Source organism: Trachemys scripta, chromosome 1 (genome assembly GCF_013100865.1).
Source record: "Trachemys scripta elegans isolate TJP31775 chromosome 1, CAS_Tse_1.0, whole genome shotgun sequence".
Taxonomy (NCBI): Eukaryota; Metazoa; Chordata; order Testudines; family Emydidae; genus Trachemys; species Trachemys scripta.
The window spans coordinates 100909980-100927114 of NC_048298.1; the positions used below are offsets into that span (position 1 = coordinate 100909980).

General features: G+C 42.3%; 1 protein-coding gene across 1 annotated transcript in view; it reads right to left on the reverse strand.

The window, feature by feature from the left end:
• Window positions 1-1835: 1835 nt before the first annotated feature.
• The window catches only part of KDM7A (lysine demethylase 7A), a 101518-nt gene continuing 86218 nt past the window's right edge, over window positions 1836-17135 (reverse strand). Inside the window, exons 16-20 of the mRNA XM_034779258.1 lie at window positions 16350-16498; window positions 15993-16198; window positions 12046-12131; window positions 5711-5987; window positions 1836-5004 (exon numbers count right to left, since the gene is read on the reverse strand). Of these exons, the coding sequence (XP_034635149.1) occupies window positions 4910-5004; window positions 5711-5987; window positions 12046-12131; window positions 15993-16198; window positions 16350-16498 (813 nt within the window). The 3' untranslated portion in view covers window positions 1836-4909. The remainder of the gene's footprint in view (window positions 5005-5710; window positions 5988-12045; window positions 12132-15992; window positions 16199-16349; window positions 16499-17135) is intronic.

Sequence of the window (17135 nt, forward strand, 5' to 3'; positions counted from 1 at the left end):
CTTTTTTTCCCCTCATAAGACTTTTTTTTTTTACAACTTTCTGTATTTACACTTTTAAGCAAGTGAACAAAAACCTGTAGAAATTAAACACTACAGATTGCTAAAATCAAAACATAAGTACAACTTTTTAATTTCAATATTTTAAAGTACAGAAACTGGAAACTATGAATATCAAATACAAATTTAAACAAGCCACTTGTCCTCCCCTAGAATAACCAATGTGAGCTACTTATAGAAACTTACAAATTTAAAGTAAAATTGAAACGAAAATAAATACTGTACATACATTTTCCCTGCCTGCAGGCAAAAGAGGATGGGAAATACTGTTATGAATTGAAAAAATGCTCTTAAAGCTGCAGCATCCCCTTTCCCAGCCAAATACTCAACACTGTAGTGCGTTTCTGTAAAAAGACACACCCACCCACACACACACCCAACGCATGCACACGGAGACCCCTATTCAGGCAGACAAGCCAATATTTTCCACAGATGTTCAAAAAAGGATAGAAGTTAGACAGAGTAGAAAAGGGAGAGGGAAAGAAATGGGCCAGCAAAACCTTACTACAAAACTAGTAAATATAGCCAAGAACTATCCCCTTTTTCAAATTTCATGGATTTTAAAAAAAGAAATAACTGCCAAAGCACTGACAAAATTAGACATATCCCAGCAGAAGTGATAATTCATATTAATATAATCTCTTAAAGTGATCCCTTTCACTCCCGTCCCACAGAATGAAACTGTTATGGCTTAATTTTTTTTTATTAAAAGTAGAAAAAAGTCCTTTTCCAAAAGGAAATGCAGCTTATGAAGAAGCACATGCATTTCCTAATCAGTGCTATTCATATTTCCCACCCCCTGCATGATTCACCATTTGTTTTGCAACCAGAAATGGTTTTGTGGTGTTTTTTTTTGTTTTGTTTTGAAAAATGGATGTTGCAGCTTTTTAATCCAGTTTAACCACAAACAGTAAGGCCTTGGTTTCATTTCTATTTCTTCTGCAAAATAAAGCGGCTCTAGGTTTGCTTAGTCCCAGGGCCGTGGACAGCCTTTAATGGTCTGGAAGTATTATATACAAGAGCTTTAAAAAGACACTAAGATTTTTGGTGGCATGGAGGCTAGAGGGGGTCACTAGCTATGGTTTGGTTCTAGCCTCAGCCTTGCTCAGTCCCTACAATTACCAACCAAGGGTCAGTCAGATAATAACTCAGCCCTGGGTTAAATTCCTGCAAAGGTTTCAAAATGTAGGACTTCATGCCCTGGTGAATGAAAGCAGCCTGTGCCATAGAACACAGCTTGGGAAAGCTGAAGCTTTTTAAAGGATGGCCATGACACTGTGCTCTCTTCTCTCTATTAAAATTAATACAGGTACTTCAGCTTAAAATGTGGCCCGAAAGTAATAATTGTTCATTCTTAACATCAAACCCTTTTGAAGTGATTTCTTCAAGAATTATTTCATGTAGAATATTATAGGTTGCATAGGTAATCTACCTCAGAGGTCATTAAGGGCTACTTTGTAGCCAGGCTTTATTAGCAAGTATAGTACAGGAAGAAAGGGGAAAGTTGCTGGAAGAGTCCTTGATATAATTTCTAGGTGGTCTTTCCATTTTCACATTTTTCTTTTTAAAAATTATAAGAACTTGAGTACCTGGAGAAGAGCAACCCCCAAGTGTTTCATTTCATATAATTTTTCCTTCTAGCAACAGAAAGTTTAAAAAATAAAGTACAGTAATTTTATCTTAAAGTCCATATTCTTCATGTCATTTTTCCCCCCTTTAAATATCCTCCTTGAAAATGAGTTCCCATAGGAGGGCTCAGTCCCTCGGCAGCCCCATAGCAGTGCTCCTATCCATCTACCCCTTTCCCCCAAAAAAGTGAAATGTGAGAAAAGACAGGTTTTCTCTCCACCTCTATAGCACCAGGATCAGTCCATCTACAAAAAGCTTGGTGCAACAGTGTTTTCTTCCAAGAATATAATAACATCCCAACATACAAATACATGAATAAGTGAGATCAGCACATCCTCTTCATCAAGCTACCAAAAGGAGACTCATTTGTTATCAATTATCAAGACAATTTCTTTTAAACTGATTGACTGAGGTTCCCTCTCACCCCAAATCAAGTTTTAGTCTCTTAAAGACTTCTGCTGGAAGCATGGAAATCAGGAGAAAACGGAAATGAACCTCTGCCTGTTGACAGCCTATGAAGAGACATTAGTACACTCACTACAATGGAGAGCCACCTTGAAAAAGTGGGAGAGAAGGGAAAAAGAAAGAAAACTAGAAATAACCATTAAACATATACGGGTCCAGCCAAGTACTTTTTCTACTAGTAAGATGATAGCTATATACTTTGCTAATGAGGAGGCTTAGAAGAGAGACCTGCTGCAGACAAGTCACAGGGAAAGCAGCATTGTGTATGTTCCATATTCCAAACCTCCTTAATTCCAGATTCCATTATGACATATTTCTGTTTCAGTGAGTAGTGTTCTCAGAATCTACATTTAAAAAAAACCCAGTCTTTACTCCCCTCCAATTCTGCTTGATGTCCCTTGTGAAATACTTCTGTTGTCTTAATTAAAATATTTAAAAAAAAAGATAGCCAGTAAGAGAAAAGCAGTTTGGTTTGGTTTGCCAGAACTGACCCAGTTACTCAAAGCCTGGCAGGTATGACCTGGTTTCCCTTGAGCAAACACAAACAGATCAGAGGTAAGCTTTTTTTCTTATAATTTAAACCAGTATTGATAACATGCTACATATTTATCAAATATTTCCATGAGAATATATCAGAAGATAGAATTAAAATTTCATACTGAATGTTGAAAGTATTTTTTCCTCTCATCATTACTGACTGGAAAATTTCTTGCCTGAGAACATTATTATTTCTGGTCACTTTTGAAACCTGTAGAGTAACTGCTCCCTGTCTTTTGTTAGATGGTAATTTGCGAGTATCACTTTTATTGTCCCCTTTCCCCAGCACCCTAAACAAGGCTGGCAGCATGCATTAAATAAAAATGGTCTGCCAACAGAGCTTGAACTCATCCAACGTGTTTTTGGCTATGGGTTAGCAAAATCAATTAACTCTGATGTTTACACTACTTTCAAATCAAAAGCTGGGCAGGGACAAAGAGAAAAACAATTTGCAAGTTCTGGAAAAAGAAAAATCATGAATGCTATTTGTCCAATGCATACCCATGTTATATTTTGATATTTTCTCATCCAGAAATGGGTTGGCCCTCACCTAGCTAGTTCTGATCTTTAATCTAGCTGTATACATGAATATAGCTACATGTAAATCAGGAAGGTAAAGTTGAATTTGTTTTTAAGCACAGCAGGAAGAAGCTATCCAGGACAGAATATGGAGGACAGGCAAACTGAGTGGAGTTAAGACAAATCAATAAATTGGATAGCTAAGCCAAGCCTTTTCACTCTCACTATACAGGATGGTATCCCTAGCACATCAATGTTTTACTTTTGGCTGGACCCTGCAAAATGCCCTTTTTACAGAATCAAGTAAAGTTGTTCCCCTCTCCGCCCATCCTGAAAAGTTAAATATTTAATTTTATATTACAGAAAAATACAAATTTAAAATCAACATTATTTACAGGTCATTCAGAATTGGCATTTGCTATCAGCTCTATGTAAAGCATGGCACAAATGATCATTCCGAGATCAGCTAGCTACTAAACTCAACACTTACATATGCACCTGTTAAGACTGAAAGTGGCTCATGTGCAGCCTTGCAAGCAGCACATGTTCAGCTGCCTCCTTAGTTCCTCAGTAAAATACATTTCTGAAGTACAGTAATGATCATCACTGGTTTTAGTGCTCCCTCCACCCACCCCAGGAAGTCATCTGCCAAATCTTAATTCTGCAATTTATATTTTAAGAATTGTTTCTTCAACCAACACACTTATTCTGAAATATGAAACTTAACCCATTATATTGCACTCTCTCCCATCCCCCAGGAAAATATAAAAGTTGCTCTCCTCTGTACTAACATTTAAACTAAGTTGTATAAAACAAAACTTCTCAAAGCGATTTTAGTTTCTCCTTAAGAGAGAAAAATCACATGGCCTGGACCGAACACCAACCATGTCAGAAGGAAGAGCATAAACCCCAATTTGAGGGAGGGGTGCTTTTTAAGACATTTTAGCTACTGAACTTGAATAATGATGCTCTCCTTGTAGACAGAAGAGTCTTTGCTTTTCCACTTTGGTGAGTCAGCAATGTGTACAGAATGGGGAGAGGCTAAGGGAACTAAATTGGCAGAGCGCATGCACCTTACAGGGCAACAAAAGCCCAACCAATAGCTTATAAAGAGCAGAAAAAAATATAAAATATGATTTCATATGACTTAATTTAAAAATAATTAATAATGCATCACATCCCTGTTTAAGACTATAACCTGAATATCAAATTTAGGAGTCCAGACTAATCACCATTAATGTGGCTCTCCACTGCACCAAACATACATTATCAAGAACAATTAAAAACCTTCACATTCTTAAATCTAAATTAATAACTCCCACAAAAAAGTCTTCCAAATAAATAGTTAAAAATGAATTTAAAAGTTGTAAAAATCTGTCAGAAATAAATTATGGATAACCACCTTTATCATCTCCCCCTCATGAATTAGCTCAGACACTACCAGCAACAAAGTGATATTCAAGCCCTGATGAGAGACTGTTTCCCAGTCCATTGTCTCTCTGAAGATTTCCCCATTCCCAAATGGTTATTGCTGAGCGGGTGTGGCACAGTGAAAATGCAGCATTGGTTTTTTTGTTCATTAGGCAGTGTTCTACATGGTACATGCAAGTCTGCTTCGGGCAGAGGAACAGCAGAAGCTCCAGGCTCTGCCGCCCTCAATACTGGCTGTGAAGGAAAGACAGCAGCAGCAGCAGCAGCTACATCAAACAAAGAAGCGTGCATGGCCATTTCGGTTCAGCTTAAGGATCTTCCCAAGGCGCTGTTTGGCAGTTGCCATTCCTTTCTTTGGACGCTTGCCTGGAAAATTGAAACCAGTATATTAGTCTATTTTTAGAACCGATTTTGTAAAACAGATAAACCTAAATGGAAAGCAGATTCTCTCCTGCAGTCTGACTTTTCTACATCGCAGTTCATCTCTGTCCAATTGTTTTGGACCAAAGCAGTGGGCATAATGGACACGTGAAATTCAGAGTTACTTTTCCTAAGCTACAGTCAGCATTATAATAGAGAATTTGATTATATACTTCCAGATTTTCCTAATTTAAATAGGAAAACCCACTAATCTCTGCTCTCTGAATTGTGCCCTTCCCTCAGATTTGTACTCAACTAAATTACACAGCTAAGGAGATAACTAGTTAAGACCATCACCTTTAAAGCCTCATACTTTGAGTATCTCATCTCAGAAAGAAGAAAAAAGCCCAGATGCTTAATCTAAACTAGACATCATTACTTCATAGCTGATAAATTTGCAGAAGTTGTCAGCACTAACTAAGGAAAGCTCAAATTGGGCATAACCCCATTAAATCCCTCTTTTTCCACTATACAACTACCCCATGCCAAAATTTGACTGCAAGGTGATGCTTATGTTGGGGTTTTTGTCAAAGTCTAGGTCTTCACTTTTTGCTGCTTATGTTTCAGACAAGTTTTTCTTAAGCTTCTAGATAATCAAAAATAGGAAACCAGGTTTTCTGGAGGGAAAAAGGACAGAAGAAGACAATGTTACCTTTTGTGGCCTGGTTGCTGATAGGGGGTGGATTTGACGCTGGCCTCTTGGTTGGGTGAAGGGGTATAGACAAGGATGTCTCACCATATGGCCTATCAGGACTGAGGCTGCCGTCACTCAACCGACACTCCCCTTGGATCAGGGTCGAGTCCCGCGTGCACTTGCCATGTTGGAAGCTCAAGCCATTGCTGTGTGTAAAATTTCTATTCTCCTGAACCTTATGACTAGCTTCTGATGCACCCTCCTTCTTAATACATTTCTGAGCTTTACTTGTATCCTGGAGCAGAAGGGGGGGGGGGGGAATCAATCACACATGAGGACTTATAATTTCTGAATGCAAACACCTTTTAATTCTTCTCATTGTACTGCTGGACAAATTAAATATTTCTGAATGAAGATACAGTTCTAATAGGAATAAAGCTGGTCTGTTTTAGCATCCTGTCCTTTTCTCTACAGTATATGCCCGTTCAAAAACTCAAGTTATAACAACATGATATTTCTGTGTAACTTTTCACATGCAGTTATGAAAGTCACTAAAATTGTGGTAAACTGTTTAACTGTTGCTAATACAGATACAGGGAAGTAAGGAACACACAAAAATATATAACCCACTTTTTCCACTTTCATTATGTTGCAGGGACCAAAGTGTGAACACAACGTCCTTGATTTCACAGACAGTTCCTAACTATAAGGAACAATATCACAATCAGTGAATATTTAAATTGGCACTTTGTCTTGAATATTCAGTAGTTAAGACACAGACAGTTCTAAACTAGGAAGTATAAAACCATAAGCCTTACCATGTAATTACATATTCCTGTAGAATACTAAATTACCAAGCAATTAAAATATAGTTACTAAATAGTATCAGGATCCTGTAACTTGAGGTATTACTAACATTTCTAGTGAACACAAGCTATAGAGGTAAAATGGACAGCATTTAAGATGCCAGGAAAAACTGGGAGGCTCAGAGGAATTGGTAACAGGATTTAGAGTCGTTCATCTTCTGGCCTCTGACTTGAATCCAGCCCAGATTAAGAACTCAAAGATGACACCAACTACTGACTGTCTGGTGGCCTACGTGTAATGAGTTGAGCTGCCTTAGGCCTGGTCTACACTAGGCGTTTATGTCGAAGTTAGCGCCGTTACATCGAATTAACCCTGCACCCGTCCACACCGCGAAGGTATTTAGTTCGACATAGAGGTCTCTTTAATTCGACTTCTGTACTCCTCCCCGACGAGGGGAGTAGCGCTAAATTCGACATGGCCATGTCGAATTAGGCTAGGTGTGGATGGAAATCGACGTTAATAGCTCCGGGAGCTATCCCACAGTGCACCACTCTGTTGACGCTCTGGACAGCAGTACGAGCTCGGATGCTCTGACCAGCCACACAGGAAAAGCCCCGGGAAAATTTGAATTTGAATTCCTTTTCCTGTCTGGCCAGTTTGAATCTCATTTCCTGTCTGGACATCGTGGCGAGCTCAGCAGCACTGGCAACGATGCAGAGCTCTCCAGCACTGATGGCAGTGCAAGCTCAGAATAGAAAGAGGGCCCCAGCATGGACTGATCGGGAAGTCTTGGATCTCATCGCTGTGTGGGGCGATGAGTCCGTGCTTTCCGAGCTGCGATCCAAAAGACGGAATGCAAAGATCTATGAGAAGATCTCTAAAGACATGGCAGAGAGAGGATACAGCCGGGATGTAACGCAGTGCCGCGTGAAAATCAAGGAGCTGAGGCAAGGCTACCAGAAGACCAAAGAGGCAAACGGACGCTCCGGATCCCATCCCCAGACATCCCGTTTCTACGAGGCACTGCATTCCATCCTCGGTGCGGCCGCCACCACTACCCCACCACTGACTGTGGACTCTGAGGATGGGATAGTGTCCACGGCCGGATCCTCGGACATGTTAGCGGACGGGGAAGATGAGGAAGGAGATGAGGAGGACGAGGCAGTCGACAGCGCTCACAACGCTGATTTCCCCGACAGCCAGGATCTCTTCATCACCCTTACAGAGATCCCCTACCAACCCTCCCCAGCCGTTACCCCGGACACAGAATCTGGTGAAGGATCATCCAGTAAGTGTTGTAAACATCTAAACATTTATTTGTAACAGAACATGATTATTAACAATGTAAAAAATGGGTTTCTCATGATTACTTTGAATAACTTAACGGTTCAGTCATGGGCAGTGCAAGTATTTCAAAAAAATCTAGCAATGTCCGGTTTTGCATGATTGTCCTGCCCAAGCCGCTCTACTGTGTAGTCCCTGCTACTGCAGCTACAGTAAGATGCGGTCTATATGTCCGGGGATGGAGCAGAAATCCTCCTGGGACATCTCAAGGAAGCTCTCCTGCAGGTAATTTGAAATCCGCTGCATTAGGTTCTTGGGGAGAGCGGCCTTATTGGGTCCTCCGTAGTAGGACACGTTGCCGCGCCACGAGACTAGCAAGTACTCCGGAATCATTGCTTGGCACAGCATGGCGGCATACGGCCCTGGTCTTTGGAGGCTTTCCCGGAGCATTCTCTGTCTGTCGCTCTCAGAGATCCTCATGAGGGTGATGTCGCTCATGAAGACCTGCTTTGAATGAGGTAGGGGAATGTTATTAGTGTTGGCTGGTTTGCAGCCACGCGGTGGAGGCGGGAAAGGGTCAGCCGAAAGGGATCGTTCCCGGGGACAGCCGCGAGGGTGTGGGACAGGAGCAAACTTCCTGCTTGCCGGATTGCTGGCAGCAGGGACCGACATTGATTTCAATGTGAAATGAGGCCATTGCTAATATTAAAGTTTTAAGCTGCCACGAATCTACGGCTTACCATGTCTGCCTGCAACAGAAATTCCGTTGTCCTGACAGGGTTCTCAAAAGTGCTCTGCAAAACCACAGACAGTGAATGCGAAGGCCGAGAATTCGACCTTGTGCTGAGTGCGCATGTGATAGGTGCTGTGCATGGTCCTGTTCACAGAGAAAGACTATGTTCTTTGTTCACAACTACATTTATCTTTCTGAGGAATTCACTCCCTTTTTCCCATTCCCACAGCCCCATCTGCGACTGTCTCACAACCTAGCCTGTCATCACACTCCCAGAGGCTAGGGAGGATTAGGCATAAGAAGAAGAGGACACGGGAGGACATGTTCTCCGAGCTTATAGCCTGCTCCAGAGCACAGGCAGCACAGCAGACCCAGTGGCGGGAGAACTTGTCCCAAATGCACCAAGCCAACATGGATCGGGAGGAGAGGTGGCGTCAGGAAGACCAGCAGGCGACTCAAACCCTGCTTGGACTACTGAGGGAGCAAACGGACACGCTCCGGCGCCTTGTGGATGTTCTGCAGGAACGGAGGCAGGAGGACAGAGCCCCGCTGCAGTCCATCTCTAACCGCCCTCCCCCGCCACCAAGTCCCATACTCCCTTCACCCAAAGTGCACAGAAGGAGAGGCGGCAGAGTCCCTGCTAACTCTCACTGCACCCCTGCAGAGAGCTCGAGCAGCAGAAGGCTCTCAGTCCCCAAAGTTTGACAAGTTCTTTCCTTCCCGCCTGACACAAGCCCCCGTCCAAGTTTCACTTCCCAGTCCCCTGTGTAGTTGTTAATAAAAAATATGTTTCTGTTAACTACTGTTTCCATCATGTTCTTTTGGAGGAGGGGGGGAAAGGGGGTTGGTAATTGGACAGGACAGTCACCTTTGGCAGGGTACATAGTCGGGGGCAGGCACAGCAGCAGGGCACATACATAGTGCAGTGATGCAGTGACTACTTACCCTGGTTAGTCTGGGAGGTTCTTTTCATGTTATGTGGTGGGAGGTGGGTTGCTCTGTGACTTTGTGGCACGGGAGGGCAGTTAGAGATCTGAAGCGGCGGTCCTTAGGCAGGATCACAGAGCCACACAGCAGGGGATCTGTAAGCGTCCCCCCCCGCCACAAAGTCACATAGTACCCCCATACACACAGTCCCTATCAGGAGGGGTGACAGGCTCCGTTGAAAGAACCATCCCACCGCACCGGAGCCTGTCAGTCCTTCAGTTTAGAAGCTGCATTCGCGCGACTACACTACACCCGCTCCGCACCACAGTCTGCGTCCCAGTTTTAAAAAATTCCCGCGAAAACAGTATTACAGAAAACGGTGTGCTTTAACAAAGTAGAACTATTTTTATTTTGAAACGTGTGTTGGAAGTGGGGTGAAGGCTTCTCTGTACACAAAATTAGAAAGTCACAGGTTACCCTGCTCACTCAGGAACTTTGCTTTCAAAGCCTCCCGGATGCACAGCGCTTCCCGCTGGTCTCTTCTAATCGCCCGGCTGTCTGGCTGTGAGTAATCAGCAGCCAGGCTAATTTCCTCAACCTCCCACCCCGCCATAAAGGTCTCCCCCTTGCTCTCACAGAGATTGTGGAGCACACAGCAAGCTGCTATAACAATGGGGATATTGGTTTCGCTGAGATCACAGCGAGTCATCAAGCTTCTCCATCTCCCCTTGAGACGTCCAAAAGCACACTCCACCACCATTCTGCACTTGCTCAGCCGGTAGTTGAAGAGTTCTTTTTCAGTGTCCAGGGCACCTGTATAGGGCTTCATGAGCCAGGGCATTAGCGGGTAGGCTGGGTCCCCGAGGATGACTATAGGCATCTGCACATCCCCAACAGTTATTTTGTGGTCCGGGAAGTAAATACCTTGCTGCAGCCGTCTAAACAGACCAGAGTTCCTGAAAACACGAGCGTCATGAACCTTGCCCGGCCATCCCACGTAGATGTTGGTAAAACGTCCCCTGTGGTCCACCAGTGCTTGCAGCACCATGGAAAAGTAGCCCTTTCTGTTAATGTACTGGCTGGCCTGGTGGTCCGGTGCCAGGATAGGGATGTGAGTTCCATCTATGGCCCCACCGCAGTTTGGGAATCCCATCGCTGCGAAGCCATCTATGATCGCCTCCACGTTTCCCAGGGTCACTACCTTTGGCAGCAGTACATCAACGATTGCCTTGGCTACTTGCATCACAACAACCCCCACGGTAGATTTGCCCACCCCAAACTGGCTCGCGACTGACCGGTAGCTGTCAGGCGTTGCAAGCTTCCAGAGGGCTATGGCCACTCGCTTATGGACAGTCAGGGCTGGTCGCATCCGGGTGTCATTGCGCTTCAGGGCAGGGGACAGCAACTCACAAAGTTCAAGGAAAGTTCCCTTCCGCATGCGGAAGTTTCGCAGCCACTGTGATTCATCCCAGACCTGCAGCACTATGCGGTCCCACCACTCAGTGCTTGTTTCCCGTGCCCAGAATCGCCGTTCCACGGCATCAACATGACCCATTGCCACCGTGATGTCCTCGGCGCTGGGTCCCCTGCTTTCTGAGAGGTCTGTGCTACTCTCACACTTCAGGCCATCACCGCGTTGACGTAGCCTCCTCGCCTGACTTTTCTGCATCTGCCTCAGGGCAACCTGTATGATAAGCTGCGAGGCGTTGAGAGCGGCCACAACTGCAGCGATGGTTGCAGCGGGCTCCATGCTCACAGTGCTGTGGCGTCCGCGCTGTCAATGACTTGAAAAGTGCGCGAAATGATTTCCCGCCGGCGCTTTCAGGGAGGGAGGGAGGGCGGGAGTGAGTGATGGATGGATGACGACAGTTACCCAAAAGCACCCTCGACACATTTTTTTACCCAGAAGGCATTGGTGGCTCGACCCAGAATTCCAATGGGCAGCGGGGACTGCGGGAACTGTGGGATAGCTGCCCACAGTGCACCGCTTCCAATGTCGACGCTTTCCCCGTTAGTGTGGACTCACAAAGTCGAATTACTGTCCTTAGTGTGGACACACACGTTCGACTTTGCAATATCGATTCCAAATATTCGATTTAAGTAAAATCGAACTACTCTCGTAGTGTAGACAAGGCCTTAGTCCAGTTTCTAATGGGCAAGTGTCCACATCTCAAAAACCACCACACAATTGACAGCTTTGTATGGCAGTATGACTAGAGGGTAAAGAAAGAGGTGGTGAAATGTCCAAATAAAGTTTGACTGGGCAATATGGGAAAGCTAGAACTTACTTCAGACAGAGTAAGACTCCATGTCTGTGGATCATCAATCTGGAACCTTTCGTGAACAGTAAATTCACCTTTTTTCTTAAGATACCTAGTGTCTTTATAGTAATTTTATAATATACTTAGGTTTCCTAAAACATCCAAATAGGCAGAACAGCTCAGATAAAATATGATACAGATAGTCATCAATTACCAGCTCCAAAGTTATTTAGTTACCAGACGGGCAGTAGGGAGATACCTTCATCAAGTTTACTGGTTTTGTTTTTTGTTGACAGCTGCATACTCCTTGTTCTATAACAAGGGTTAAAATGTTGTCTTACCTGAGGGGTAACCCTGGAAGCTGCATTTAGCTGTCTTGCCCATACTGAAGTCCCCATGCTTCTTTCCTCTTCCCTCGTGTGCTTACCTAAAAAGAAATTTAGCAAGTTGAAACTCTGAAATTCTTAATTGTGACTGAAAAACTTGAAACCTACAATTGAGATGAAATAGAAAACGTATTGTGAAAGATCTTAGACAAACTATTCTCATAATACAAGGGTCTGTTACCACAGATCTCTCACATCAGAAATGTCAGATTTCTCACTTCCCCTCCATACCTATTTGGCACATCAAATTGCCCACATTTCTGCTGACCCTCAATATGATAGTCTGATAAATATGGCCATGTGGATCTGAAAGTACTGATGTTGAAAACAGCTGCCCTCATTGCCATAGTACTGTCTAAGAACCATGCCTGGTGGATGCTTCCTTAATATCTGTTTCTTGACTTTTCTGCATCCTTGTAAGACAGTCCACAAAAGGTACAAGCCTTCTGCAACTCACATTCACCACTGGTTTGTTTTTATTAAAGTGCTGGTATGCTTTGGCTGGATAGTCTCAGCTGGAGTACTGTGCCCAATTCTGGGTGCCACACTTCTGGAAAAATGGGGACAAACTGGAGAGAGAGTCCACAGGAGAGCAACAAAAATGATGAAGTTTAGAAAACTTGACTTATGAAGAAAGGTTAAAACAGGGCGTTTTTATTCTTAAGAAAGACGACTATGGGGAACCTAGTAACCTTCAAACATGTTAAGGGCTGTTATAAAAAAGACAGTGATCAATTGTTCTTCATGTCCACTGAAAGTAGAACAAGTAGTAACTGGCTTAATCTGCAGTAAGGGAGATTTAGGTTAAATATTAGGAAAAATTTTCTCACTATAAAAGAGTAGTTAAGCTCTGGAATAGGCTTCCAAGGGAGGTTGTGGAATTCCCATCACTGGAGATTTTTAAAAACAGGTTGGACAAACCCATCTCAGGGATGGTGGCTTACTTTAATTTGCCCTGTCACAGCACAGGGGGCTGGACTTGACTTCCAGCCCTATATTTCTATGACTACAAGACACAAAATAGACCCTACTCTACAATGTTACAATCTAAATGCCCATATGAAGGAAAATGAAAGCTGACAACAATGCTGATTTGTAAACCTCATACCCAAGAGCGTCCCAGGACAGCAATTCAGTAAGGTTTCGATGAGGGGATAGGGCTTAGCTGAGAAAACCAAGGTGGGCTGGGAGCAGAATAGAAGAACTTAACCTACATCAGTCTGGAGAACCACAGCCTTCTTGGTCAGTACAGTTTTAAGGTAATTAAAGCCTTTTTCACTTAGATATTGTGTGTAACTTTGGTTAAATGGGAGATGGGTAGAAAAGGAGGACACTGCTGGGTCAATTTCTGAGAGGACTAAAAACCTTAACTTTAATAAAAATAGGCTACCTAAGAAACTAATTAACAACTAAAGCACTGTTTAAGACATCTGGGATTATCTTCTCCAGAGCTATTCTTTGTCTGTCATCTCTGGCAGGTGGAAAGAGCAGAGGCAATTGGAGTACTATGCCTCCTTTTACAGACACACCCTAGAATGCTCATGAACAGGTAAGAGCCAAGCAAAGAGGGGTGCGTGAGATGGGCAATGCTAGTTAGGTTCCACCTTCTGAGCTGCACATGGCTGCTGTATCCCAAATGTGGGATTATGCAGAGGCCTCTCAAAGAAGAATCGGTGATTTGACTCTGAATTGGTGAATCATCATGGTAACAAGTCTTTGGCTGAGACTTCATTCCACTTGGTCTAATTCTTGTATCATAGTCAGGCAGTGCTGATCTCTCTTTTCCCTTTCACGTGACGAGTTTTCAAGAACAAATTTTCTCTTTTCCCATGACAGATGGTGGACTGCTTTTTAGATAAAGGGCAATTGAATTTCTTTCTTCCTTGGGAAATGATGCATGTTATTACAGTGGTGGCGTCTGTCATTCTCAGAATAAGTTTAAGACATCTCTTCCTAAAACTCTTACAGACCTAGTCAAAATGGCCTGAACTCTAGTCAGTTTTTTGACATCTCCGGAAAGTATAACACCTGAACCATTTTACTAATGTAGGCTCCCAGAATTCTGTCTATGGTAAGTAGTGTTTGATTCTTCCTGAGTGATAAGCTGGTATTTTGGAACCATCTACTTTTTCCCAGACTGGCTGATGTCCAAAGAATGGACAGTGTAAAGGTCTGTAGCAGCTTTATGTTATCTTGTCCAGATAAGAATCAATACAAGATCCAAGCATCCCAAGGGATCTCACAAGGGGACAATTGTGACTTCTGGTTTCTGCTGAAACAGTCTAAGTATAGCCGTAATCTTTGATTGCTTCACCTACACAATAAATGATCTCTCTTTGTAACTATCTGGACACCTAGGTGAGTCATGATCTTGCTGACTGCAGATGTTTTTTGTGGTTTATCAGGAAGTCATACTTGAAAGAACTGAATTGTAGTGTTATTGTACTGTCTGACTTTGTCGTCTAAGTCCTGATAAACAATTTAAGAAAGAATGGTATGGATTCTCTTCTCTCAAAGAGCTGCTATTGGACCACTAAGACATCTATGAAGATTATGGGACAGGTCAATAATCTTAACCATAAGAATTTGTATTGGAAATACAAATTGTTATGAGAAAAATGGAGGAATTTCATGTGGAGGTTTGGAATAGGCACGTGTTTCTTTTAGATATATTGATGTTGAGAGAATTTGCTGATACTAGAGAGACTACAAAAAGTCTCCCTGTGTAATTTAAATTTGCTTGGTACCTTGGTCCAGTATCAGCACAGATTCCTCCCCACCAACCTCCACGCACTCATGGCCACAAAAAGTATTGAGCGACAAAGAGTCCTGTGGCACCTTATAGACTAACAGACGTATTGGAGCATAAGCTTTCATGGGTGAATACTCACTTCGTCAGATGCAGTATTGAGAAATCTCCAGTTCCTAGCTCTGCTGAATTGCATGCCTCTATTATTGCTTACATTATTGCTTTGTTTTTAAACTTCTGATGCTATTCTGTATCTTTGGAACGCTCTTCAATTCTATTATATATCCCTTTCTATATTATGTCTAGGACTCATTTCTCCAGCATAGTTCATTTCTATAGATAAAACTTTTGGTGTCACCCGATGAGCTACACCCTTGCAGAGGCCACATCTAGTCACACTGTGCTTGTGTGTATGGAGATAAGCTTGGATAGAGTATTTTTCTCTGAACAGATCTTCTATTCCAACTCTGCAGGACTTTCTCCTTTTCCAAACTATTTTTGTAGGTATCTGAATATTGTGGACTACAAAATGATTTCCCCGTTCCTGTAATAGACTGTGATTTTTACTTTTTCATTTCACCAAAAGGTAAAAGTTTCCTTTATCAGCTGCTTTTCAGCTATAACATTTTCTAAGGTTTACCAAACTGATCTCCCTATGAGAATAAGGCTACAGCCATTAACTGTCTAGCCTTTACATCTGCATTCCAGGAACAAATCCATATGTGCTTTTTAGAGAGACAGTATTAGAAGCCATCAAGCAGACTGAGAATCTAAGGTTTATCTAGTGAGGCATATACCATGAAAGCAACAGTTAGAGAGATCTTATGAACTATTGCTTTCAGCTTTTTCCCCTGGAGGGAATTACAGCTTTCAGTTCATCCATCCATACCGGTTTAACTCCTGTAACGCCAAAAGGTGCTGAAGAAACTTTTGGGTTGACAGCTAAGGCCTCGTTAAAGTTAGGCGCCTAAATAGATTTGGCCTGGCTTACAGAAGTGTTGAGCACACTTATCTCACTGACTTCTGGAAAGTATGCCAGACTTGTTTAGGAACTTCACTATGGAACTAGGAACCTAATTTTAGGCACTTATTTTTGAAAATCTTAGCCCTAGTGTAACATAGCATGGCAATGATAGTTAACGTAAGTACCTACCACATTCTGTTTTATGACTCTGGGATGGCTGCCTGTCCTTATGCTTACTTCTGGGGTAACTTCTGTGTTCCTGATGAGAGGTTCTTTTATCTGTACAGTCTGTGCTTTGTATATGACCTGGTAAACATGTGGTATAGTGCAATCCTGCCATAGAAAGCATGCCCTGAATAGCTTCTTCTTCTGTACTTGTCGAGGTAGGACATTCCCTAGAAAAACAGATCAGACAGTACATAAGGGAATTTTAATTTCACTGAAGGAAATAATTTTTATATTCATATTAAACAAAGACTTACAAATATGTTTGTCTGGAAGTTCTTATCAATTTATAAACCAGACCTCCCACATCATTTATCTCACCCTTTACTTGGAGTTTCATTTTTAGATGGCTTCTGGGTAGTTTGACAGAGGTCCCTTATCATCTTAGATTCCTCCTTGAAATTTGATGTTACCTCCTGTTTCTCTTCATCACCTGAGCTTTCTGACTCCTCTGTAGAGGAATTATTTAGCTAGAACAAGAGCAAATAGCACATGAGATGATCATCAATTCTAAAGCTATAATTGCTATTCTAATCTAGACTTAAAGGTTCTCCATCTTCCAGTTAATTCGTTTCTCAGAAATAGCTAATAGTGCAAAGAATGCCATAACACTGAACACACATACAGGTCTAATATATCCAATTTTATCAAATTTGTTCAAAAAGGTTGAAAGTGTGTTTCAGAGATTTACAGCTAACACCTCCAAAAACCTACCTTGTCTTACAAAAACTCTACACTTTATCTTCAAAAATTAAAATCTGAAAATAGGCAATTAAAGAATACATCCAGTTTGCATGTCAGATGATCCATCATTCATTATTCATCTCAGCTGGCTTACAGTGCCCACCCAATCTTAATTATGCCCCTTTTTTGGTTCTGTAATGGAAATATACTCTGGATGTATGCTGTTGAATTTATATATTGCTTATTGAGTATAGAACAAAAAGATTACTAAAGCAATATAAATCTCAGATTTCTATATGTTAAGTACCCTAACAAACTGATGTGTTGATGAAGAATACCTTTATCAACAGAATAGAAATCAAGGCTGTGAAAAATCTGGGACTAGGTTATCTTTTTAAAAAAAAAAAAAAAACCTCAGTGGAG